Genomic DNA, 11,090 nt, shown 5'->3' on the forward strand with positions numbered 1-11,090 from the left:
TTGTTTTACTTTCTTCATACTGCCGTATATATCCTCTATAATACAGTAGAATTTTGAAGTCATGGTTTTCTTTAAACAGTGTTATTATGAGTAAATAAAACATAAATTGTGTTGGTAACAATTCAACCAATCATTGGTGCGTATGGTACAGAAAAACTGAAAAAAACACGAAGACCATAGCGGACTGAACCGAACAAAGCTTTTTCATCTGGTCTTGTCCATAGTTTTACGAATTTTCAGTCTTCGGCGGTCTGAACAGAACCAAACCCGAAAATAGCACCAAAATAACCGAACTGTACCGAATCGAACCGATAGTATATGGTCCAATCCTTATTCCAACTTTCTTTTACAATTTGAAACTCTGTACATAACTGAACCGAACCGAACTAGTTTGGTCCGGTTTTGTACCATCCAGTCCACACCCCTAACAAATGATATGTGAATTGATAAAAATACCCTCATGTGTCCATGAGCGAATTTTTACGGTTTTAATGTTGGTAAGCCACAGAGTTTTGCAAACACAAGAATTGACCAAATAAAAAAAAGATTTAGAAGTAGGAGTAATTAATTTTTTTTTTCTTTAGTTTTTTTTTTTTTTTTAAATAGTTTTTTCCATTTCCATTTGCTATGCCCTCAAATGAGGAAAAAGCGGTAGTCCTTTGGGTTCCATGACACACGCTCCTTATTAATCGCACATTTTCTGTAAAAACAAACACAACTCCAACCCCATAATTTCACCCATCCTTGCAACAATCACATTTTTCATAATTTAAATTAAATTAATTATTATAAACAAACAAATTAAAAAATGTCGATGCTTCGACTCTGCAATCGAATTACCAAAAATATTGTTTCTCCTTCCTCAACATTCTCCGCCTCTAGGTATGATTCATTTTGATCTATCTAACACATCTCTAATAATTATAATCTTCATTTGTTGATTAATCCTATCCTGGGTGTAATTATGTAAACATTATTAGCATGCATGACAATATGTAATTAGGAAATGACATAATAAACTAAATATATATTAATGCGAAAATATTGGGCACATCAAACATATACTGTATGTCTGTATGTAACTATTGGTTAAATATTTACTATGTCAATTGTATGTGGTGGTGAAAATAATCCCAGTTTTCATATTTAGGGTTAATTGTTTAACATAGTTCCAACAGTCTAACATTTTCAATTTGGATGTACTCAATATTTTTTTATCAATTTAAGTTATCTATGCTTTTTTTTATATCTCAATAACAAAGGACCGTGTTTCATCTAATTGGAATATGAAGGTTTTAAGATTTTCGGTTGTAAAAAAGTGATCTTTTTTCTTTTTATCTTTACCAAGGTTGAAATCGACGCGAGACAGGGTCGAGATGGTCGGTCCTTAAAACGTCGAGACGGGGGGCGAGACGGATGTTGATTGACGTTGACTAACGTTGACTTTTATATATATAAATATATATACACATATTTTAAAGCCAAAAAATCTTCGTTGACCAGTTTGTACCTATGTTATTATCGTTAATATAATAAAGAAAAGTAACACTAAATTACGTCAATTTTGGTCGATTTGACCGACTTTTGACCGATTTTAACCGAATTTTTAATTTTTGACCGGCGTTGACCCGACCTTTCCCTCATTTGACCCGACTGTTGATCGTTGGCCGACTTATTAGAAGACGGAACAGGGTCAAGAAGAGCTAGTAACCAAAACGCTGCAACGGGCGTCACAACGGACGCGACGGACGTCGTTTACAACACTACTGATCTTTACTATCCTTAAAAATCACTCTGACAAAAAAAAAGGTTAAACATGCCTTATTATGTTGGTATTGGTATTGGTATGCAGGAGGCTCATTCATTCACTCCAATTTGCGACTGTTAAAGCTGAAAATATATCAGGCTCTAATCCTGCTGAAGTTCAAAACTTGGGTAAGTCCTGATACATAATAAACCTGTCAATTAACTAACAGAGTAACAAATATTTAGTTAACTTTTATTTATAATCATGGTTCATAATGTTTTCCAGTCCAGGGAAATTGGATCAAATCTGGCGATTGGAACACGATTGTTGATCCTATCAATGGTGAACCATTCATTAAAGTTTCTGAAATACCAGAAAACGGAATCAAGGTACTTACTTTCATACTTATCATTGATCAAATCACAAATAGAACACAACGTTTATGTATAATCCTTATATCTTTTTTCACATTTTATATATGCAGCCTTTTGTAGATAGCTTATCTAAGTGTCCCAAACATGGCCTGCACAATCCATTCAAATCCCCAGAGAGGTGCGTGTACTGTGCATCTATCTATTCTCAATAATAATAATAATAATAATAATAATAATAATAATAATAATAATAATAATAATAATAATAATAATAATAATAATAATAATAATAATAATAATAATAATAATAATAATAATAATAATAATAATAGTAATACAATAATTATGATTATGAATGATTATTTAGTGATGCTAAACTGTTATTAACTACTAACCGCTAACGTTTTAATGTTGTTTATTATAGGTACCTTTTATATGGAGATGTATCTGCAAAAGCAGGGCATATGCTTAACCTGCCCGAGGTACCTTTTGTTCGTGTTGTTGCTTATATAATCTGAAATCTACATTACTTTAAACTTATGACGGTTGTAACTGTAACTCTTTTTTTTTTTTTTTTTTTTTTTTTTTTTTTTACTGTTTCAGGTTTCTGATTTTTTTGCTAAGTTAATACAAAGGGTTTCACCAAAGAGTTATCAGCAGGCTTTTGCTGAAGTGTTTGTTACCGCAAAGTTTCTAGAAAACTTTTCTGGTGATCAGGTACTCTACAATTAATTAGTTTCATCGATAATTACAATTATTTTTTAGTCACTAAAAGATATAAGATATAAGTTATATATGTTTTTGTTGCATGTCAAATAGGTACGGTTCCTGGCAAGGTCGTTCGGAGTACCTGGGAATCATCTTGGCCAGCAAAGTCATGGTTTCCGCTGGCCGTACGGCCCTGTAAGACAATCCTTTTGATATTATTTTTATACGTTTTAATTTAGTAATCATTATCTTTATATTTACGTTTGCGAATCATATTTATTTATTATTATTATAGGTAGCGTTAATTACACCATTCAATTTTCCTCTTGAGATTCCGGTACTCCAACTGATGGGAGCGCTTTACATGGGCAACAAACCTGTCCTTAAAGTTGATAGCAAGGTGAGTCTTCTTTTATTATAAAATTTGTTGAAGTAACTCATGGTTGCAAACGGGGGTTGCGGCAGTCGTTGCGGCAGTTGGACGACTAGCCCGTCCCGTATTGCCCAAAAACGTCTAATTAGTCAGTCAACGCTAAAAAGTCAGGTCAAAGCCGGTCAAAAGTCGACTTTTTTTCCATCCTTGTTGGTATTTCTTTCTTACATCCTTCTTGTTTTTAGATAGTCATTTATTTTTTCAAAACAAGAATTTAATGTGTCATTGCAATCGGTTTAGTGTCTATAAATAAAATATAATATCTTTACAGGTTTGCATTGTTATGGAGCAAATGCTTCGGTTGCTCCATGTTTGTGGGATGCCAGCAGAAGATGTTGACTTTATCAATTCTGATGGCAAAACGATGAACAAGCTACTGTTAGAGGTTGAATTTTTCACGTTTTTTATTATTTACGTAAAATGTGCTTCAGAGCATTACATGTAATGAAGTATCTGTTTGCGTACTTTTTAACTATTGTGAGTTTGAGACTCAATTTATCAGGCTAATCCACGAATGACATTATTTACGGGGAGCTCACGGGTAGCAGATAAGTTGGCTTATGACTTAAACGGTCGAGTTAAATTGGAAGATGCAGGATTTGACTGGAAGATTCTTGGTCCTGACGTTCATGAGGTTCACTTGTTTATGATTTGAAATATAAAATCGGGAATATTTTGCATGTTTGATTTGAATTCATTTGTAGAGATATATTATTACTGACAGGTGGATTACGTTTCATGGGTCTGCGATCAAGATGCATATGCGTGTAGTGGCCAAAAGTGCTCAGCACAATCATTGTTATTCATGCATGAGGTTCGCTACTTTTGTTATCGTACATTCTAGCGTTTGTCATTAATATTTTATCATACGGAGTAACATATTTTTTACTAGTATTTCACCTTTTCACTGTTGTATAAGTCGGCCGATGCGCCGGTTTGGGGACTAACCCGTCCCGTTTCACTCGAAAACTCATAAAAAGTCGGTCAATGCTAAAAAGACAGATCAAAGTCGGGTTGTCGGGTCTGAGTCGATCAAAGTCAAAGTTATGCAAAATTTTAATATTTTATAAAACTATATTTTGTGCCCTATATCTATATTTGAAATATTTATGTTTGATATATTTAATACTAACAGTCAATGTTGGTCAGCACCCGACTCGTTCCTTCTTGTCTCCGACTCGACCCTACAAGGTCCCGACCAACTCATCCCTCCAAGATCCCGACCGACTCATCCCCGACTCGTGACTTTTACAACCTTTTTCTTCCCAATGTTATTTGCAGAACTGGAGTAAAGCCTCACTCGTGAGTAAATTGCGCGACCTTGCCGGTAGAAGGACGCTTGATAATTTAACTATTGGTCCGGTTCTTACAGTAAGTACTTACCAACGATTTTCGACATTAAGATTCTATTTTTAGATTTCTGTTCTGATAGTTTCAACTTTGCAGTTGACAACAAAAGATATGCTAGACCACAAGAACCAGTTACTTAAAATTCCAGGATCAAAGCTACTTTGGGGCGGTGAAGAGTTGGAAAATCATTCTATTCCTAAAATATACGGGGCTATAAAACCGACAGCCGTTTTTGTTCCAATTGAACAAATACTGAAACCTGAATATTATGATCTTGTTACAAGAGAAATATTTGGCCCATTCCAGGTAACTCGACTGCAAGTCCTATTTTTGAAGAATTTTATTTTGATTTAAATATATTTATGATTTTTAGAACGACAGAGGTGCATTGAAGTCTTATACAATTCTATAATCGTCACTTTAAATAAAATAAATAACCGCTACGTACACGACTTTTATGCACCTTAACTACAACCCTTGGGTTGTCATTTGAAAGAAAATATTTATTTATAATTATATGCATTATCTTTGTTGTTTAGATTATTACCGAGTACAAAGACAACCAAATCCCTATGGTATTAGAGGTCCTTGAAAAGATGCATGCACATTTAACTGCTGCCGTTGTCTCTAACGATCCGTTGTTTGTTCAGGTATTAAACCGGTTTCTCATTGTATAACGCTGGACCCTTTTTATGTAATATATCAACTTGGCTTATAATACGAACCACCATTTTCAGGATATTGTGGGGAAAACGGTTAATGGAACGACATATGCTGGACTCAGAGCAAGAACTACTGGTGCACCACAGAATCATTGGTGGGTACAAACAAGTTACATTTTAATTTTTCCATAGACAAAATTACGTGATAAGTCCCTGTGGTTTGCCTAAATCGTCACGTGTAGTCCATAAACTATTTGGTTATGCATTGATAGTTGTTTGAGTTGTAGTAATTTTTAGCTTGGATCATCCTTCTGTCAATTGAATGTTAATTTTCTTCATTAAGTCCATTCTGTCAATTGAATGTTAATTTTCTTCATTAAGTCCATTCATGTGAGTTGCACGTGAATGGACTTTATGATAAATTTAACGGTCAATTGACAGATAGACGATTTACGCAAAAAATTACAATTCAAAGAATTACTAATGCAAAAAAAAAAAAGTTCTGGGACTACGTGTGAAAACTTAAGTAAACCACAGGAACTATCCACATAATTTTGTCTATTTCTAAATTTCTTCCTGAAATTTGAAGTCACGTGCCTAAAATTATGAACATGTTACGAAAATGAATGTCTTTTAGGTTTGGACCTGCTGGAGATCCAAGAGGGGCAGGAATAGGGACTCCTGAAGCAATAAAACTTGTGTGGTCTTGTCATAGAGAAGTTATATACGATTTTGGTCCGGTACCAAACAAATGGCAAATTCCTCCTCCTACTTAAGTGACCTGTGCTGATCGAATATGACCATCTGTTCGACAAAGTTTTGATCTTTAATTTACTTTTACAAGAATGTTTGGCCATCGGTGTTTTTCTTATTTCGATGTATGTAGTTTGAGCCAATTGTAGAACCAAATAGTGGTTTGGCTCCGGCCATCTTGCGAAGATGACAGATTTTAATACTTTGAATGTTTTACTTGGGTTTCAATTTACCTGCACTATTTGCTAGTTATAGCTTTCTTTTTCTTTCTTTCTTTTGGCAAAATAACGAAAACTTATATAAAAATGAAAACGTTTCGAATGAAAAATGTCTTCAACAAAGGATACAACGAGAAGCTCGCATCCAGAGAAAGCGACAACCTTACTAACTATCTATACCAAGCCTCATCTTGACCGAACCTAACCAAAATCCGAAACAAATTGGGATAACTACAAACCGAATTGAAATCAACGCTATAAACCAACTAATAAACTAACAAAGACACCAAACTCAAAAACGATAGACACATTCCCACTTGCCAAAGAACCGCCTTTGGTAACCGCATCCGTTGAATCGCCCTTCTTGACGTCTATAACTCCCAAAAATAAATTTTGAATAGCTTCCCTATAATCCAAATCTTCAATGTTATATTTGAGCTTATAAGAACCTGAAGTGGACGCCTCGTTCACCTTCTTTCTTGATCTCGAAACAACTTCACAATTAGACTTCTTGAAACATCTATATTCAAAGATGTACCACGATTAACAAGAACCTTCACAATCGCAATATTTTCTACCACTACGACCAACACACACAAGTAATGGCCTATCCTCATTTGATTCCTTCTTTCGTGTAGCCAACAATTATTCTTTCTTTCTCTTCTCCTCCTTCAATCACACCAATCCTACCACGAACGTTAGATTTTCTTCGTTATAGCTTTTTATCCTTTCAATAACTCAAGTATTAATCAATTTACATGTACTGGCAAAGTGGAAACAATGTGGGTAGACCCATTCAAAATTAATGTTTTTAAGGGTTATAATTTTATAGTTAACACAGTACTGCAATTGCTTCATTGCTTGAGCGGTAGGAGTGGTGACACATTAAATTCTGTGTTGAATTTAATGTTTTTTTGGGAGCTTTGAAGGTTAAAAGTGGAGAAGTGATTCAATATTCAAGTTAAGTGTAAAAAGTATCTATGGACCAAAAAGAAGGAAAAAAATGGAATATTTTTCTTAAACAAATAGACTGAAACTTTGAAAACACAAAATACATTTTGAAACTTTGAGAGGGAACACCAAGACGAAGCGCCGGACCGGAGTGGTAGAAGAAGGAAACTTTGACTACTTCTGGAGCTCATAAATACTTTATTATCGTTTTTATATCAACATCAAATGGTGGTGAAGGGGTTAATCACATTCACAACCAGGCAAATTATAATTAGTGCTTTATATAAAGTTGTTGGTATTGGTATCTCTTCTTTAAAGCCAAACTATACATACAGCTTCTTCGACACAAAACCAACATGAAAGCTCTGATCATAACAGCAAACAAGGAATAGAAAAAAAAAAAAAAAAAAAAAAAACACAAACTAAGCATACTTATGGAGTTTCAAGCAAACAATCCATTCATAGAGAAAATCAAGTTGGTAACTACTAAATAAAGAGAAATATAACTAGATATAAGTATAAATTCCATGATTCCAACAAATGCAGCCAACCAGTAATAAATTTTTTATCAAACCACAACAAAAATAAGAAAAAACATAGATCCAAATTTACGAATTTGCACACCACAAACAATTAGTATCATTCTAAGGAAAAGCCTCCAGTAAAACATTGAAGACATGACCAAACAAGGAGAAAAATGCAAATATGTAGTAGTATAATATATGTTCCAGCAAGCTTGATACCTACATCGTTCCTTAAGCTTCCAAGCTAATCTCTTCCACCAAAGGAGCATCCTACCACATGATACATATACATATCACTATATCAGTATATATAAAAAATATTTAATTTTTACGGAGTAATTCAATTGACGCAACACATTACAACACAAACACATACCATGTTCTCTTTGTTTTCTTCTACCACTGTGTCCTTGGCATCGGTATCCACCACTTGAGCTGCAAACAAAAGACCCCATTAAAAATCAAAATGCCTTTATGATACTAATATTATTCAGCAACTCCAACTACATGAATAATTTACTATACCGTCATTAGCAGGTTTCATTCCTTCAGTCTCAACCTTCAGTTTCTCTTTCTTAAAATCTTGTTTATTTATCCTCTTAGTGTCAGAAGCAGTGTTCTGGTTATTGGTTTTCTTGTTTACTGGAGCTTTGATTCTGGATACAAAATTAGACTTATGGGTAGTTTCTTTAACTGATTCTTTTGCAGTTGAGGTGGCACCACTGCTGTTCAAGGATCTTGGCTTTAGCTTTGAACCTCCAGTAGCAGAAGACAAGCTGTTTGTATCATCACCATCTTCAGGCACATGCGAACACGTTTCAGAAACTTGCAGCTGCTCAATGGTTTCAGTTATCTCATATCCCTGAAACACTTCTTTCGCATATTCTCCAAGATCAACAAGGTTGTGGCGACAAGCATACAACTTTAGCTCTTCTTTCAATAGCTGAACATTCTACATTACAAGAATTACACCATAAAACATAGCCAAAATGTTAAAAGGTTACAACTTTTTATCATTAAATATTGTATGATTACCTCGCACCCGGCCTCCAGAGCAAGTTTAAAAAACCCAAGTGACAGTTGATGTTTTCCAGAAGCTTCAGCTAGCTTAATATGAGAAAGCCAGTATGAAGCTGAAGATAGAACAGTGAACTTCTTTCGAGTCAATGATCTTGAAACCTCAGAATTTGGTATGTCAGTTTTACCCTTAACATTTGCAGCTCGATTTGCAACTCTTGCTTCAGATATAGGAGTGTTGTAGCCGGTGGAATTAGCTGCAGGGCTGGCAGTTAGCTTGTTTGGGATAGACATCCTCCTAGGTGGCTTAGCAGATAATTTCTCCTTAGCAGCAGATATATTAAGAACACTAACACTTTGACTCACACTAGATGTAGCTTTTCCCCTGAATGTATAATAAAACATGAAACACCACCATTAGGTTACATTCTAGTATTGTAATATAAGTTGATAAGTTGATTATAGAAAATATGATTACTATTACTATATTGTACATGTGAACAGTGTATTTTGAAATGCTTAACTTTTAAAGCTTGTGGCTTAATTAAGTATAATTCAGATAAGGCACCACTGCATCAGCTAAAAAAAAAAAAAAAATTCCCATAACATAAGATTAAAATAAAAAAAAAAAAAAAAAGGGCAGCATCATTTGTTGGACAATAGTCTAAAATTGAACTCACATTTACAAGTTTATAGGCTCATGGTTTATAGAAGACTATTCATCAACGGGACTTGCCAACCAATGAAGAAAATGGACTTATGCAAGTGTGTAGTCAAGAAAAACATGTGGTTGTGTAACCTTGAAAACATATCACGAAAAAAAGGTAGGATCGTTTATAAGATTAAAGCAAACTCTTGGGGTGGACGTAAGTAAGGTTGTTCACTTGTTCCGAAACACATAGAACATCATTTGTCTCAAATTGTTATATCATTGTTCCACTATTGTGAATGTGTTAGGCAAGTTTGCATAATAAAGAATCAAAAACTTTGAGTGTCCTTTACTTTAAACAAACATAACAATTTATAAGCACTTTAAACACACAAATCCAAACATCCTAATAGTCAAAATCAGCTTATATTGCAAGTCCGACGCGTTTAGAAAGGCCAATTCAAAGTAGTAGTCTACTAAAATCAACAAAAAAATTAACTGAATACAATACTGATCCGTCGATATTGCCTAAATTTTAAAAAATCAAATAGTTATAATTCTCTTTTTATTTACTCAATTCATGTAACCTCTACCCGGCTCTAGTTATTGAGTCGACATCAAGCGTCGATTTATTGGCGACTTGACTGACTCTTAAAGCCAAAATTAAATTTCATGCAGTATTAAAACTCATGGAAATTTGATTTTACCATTTTCATGGCGTCTCAATTTTAATTTTAATTTAATTTAATTTTTTTAAAAACTTTTTCATACTTATTGGGAGGTACACTCGGAATCAATCTCTTTCTCTACTTTTGAGAGTGTTTTCACTCTGGTTAGGGAAATGAATTGTCTTTATTATCGGATAGGGGAAAGATTGTCTACATTTCACCTTCCCATACACCACTTATGTGGTATTGGGTTTCGTTGTTGTTGTTGTTGTTGTCATGTAACCTCTACAAATAGGTTTCAACACACACATAAATAGTAGAAATTAAACATCGATACATACATATACATATTACAATTGTATAAGGACAAAAATAGAAAGTAATTGAAAATGAAACCTTCGAGAAGCGGACACAATTGAAGGAGAAGAAGCCGGAAGCTTATCGTCTTTCGGTTTGGATGATGATCGCAGAGGATATCGAAGAAGCTTCGCCGATTTCCCCCCTTTGTTTCCTGCAACAACATATATAATAAAAGTGACGTGTGTGTATTAGTATTAAAATCAGTGTGATAAAATGATGATAGAAAACGAAATTGAGTAAAATTGAATACCGGAGACGGATGATTGTTCCTTTACAGAGTCTTCCATTGATGTTTGATTGCAGGGAAAATTAAGAATTGGGAGATGAATTGAGAAAGGAGACAATGAATTGATGATGTATGAAGTAAAATTAATTTAGGGTTTTTATTTGGGGATAAAGCAGGTGGGGGGCGGGGTTGTGATGGGCGGGAAATGGAATTTGAGATCTCTTTTGTTCAAAACTCAAAAAAATTAACGTTGTGTCGTACGCTCGTAAGTCAGTGTGAATTCTTTTTACACAAATAGTCCCTACACTTTAGAAAAAGTTACATATATTTTCATTATTCAGTTATATTACTTTTAAGGATTAAGGATTATTTGCAATTTTATTTGTTAAGTGATGTTTATGTTTATGTTCATTTTTAATGTTTGATAATAATAATAATAATATTATAATA

General features: G+C 34.0%; 2 protein-coding genes across 2 annotated transcripts; one reads left to right on the top strand and one right to left on the bottom strand.

Moving 5' to 3' along the window:
• The first annotated feature begins 808 nt into the window (after positions 1–808).
• On the top strand, positions 809–6,050 carry LOC139868083 (probable aldehyde dehydrogenase). Its single transcript, XM_071856421.1, has 16 exons — positions 809–882; positions 1,853–1,935; positions 2,033–2,136; positions 2,232–2,299; positions 2,546–2,603; positions 2,725–2,838; positions 2,941–3,024; positions 3,125–3,229; positions 3,534–3,647; positions 3,765–3,896; positions 3,987–4,076; positions 4,544–4,633; positions 4,709–4,918; positions 5,152–5,262; positions 5,350–5,429; positions 5,912–6,050. Exons 1-16 carry the CDS (start codon positions 809–811, stop codon positions 6,048–6,050), a joined length of 1,656 nt encoding a protein of 551 aa, XP_071712522.1.
• A 1,684-nt stretch (positions 6,051–7,734) lies between these two features.
• On the bottom strand, positions 7,735–10,750 carry LOC139869402 (uncharacterized). The gene is made up of 6 exons (XM_071857719.1): positions 10,665–10,750; positions 10,451–10,565; positions 8,756–9,122; positions 8,246–8,672; positions 8,097–8,155; positions 7,735–7,990 (listed from the first exon to the last, which is right to left on the bottom strand). The coding sequence occupies exons 1-6, from the start codon at positions 10,699–10,701 to the stop codon at positions 7,952–7,954; spliced, it is 1,044 nt and encodes a 347-aa protein (XP_071713820.1). The 5' UTR covers positions 10,702–10,750; the 3' UTR covers positions 7,735–7,951.
• Positions 10,751–11,090: the final 340 nt, after the last annotated feature.

The sequence above is a fragment of the Rutidosis leptorrhynchoides genome, chromosome 9 (genome assembly GCF_046630445.1).
Source record: "Rutidosis leptorrhynchoides isolate AG116_Rl617_1_P2 chromosome 9, CSIRO_AGI_Rlap_v1, whole genome shotgun sequence".
Classification (NCBI taxonomy): Eukaryota; Viridiplantae; Streptophyta; class Magnoliopsida; order Asterales; family Asteraceae; genus Rutidosis; species Rutidosis leptorrhynchoides.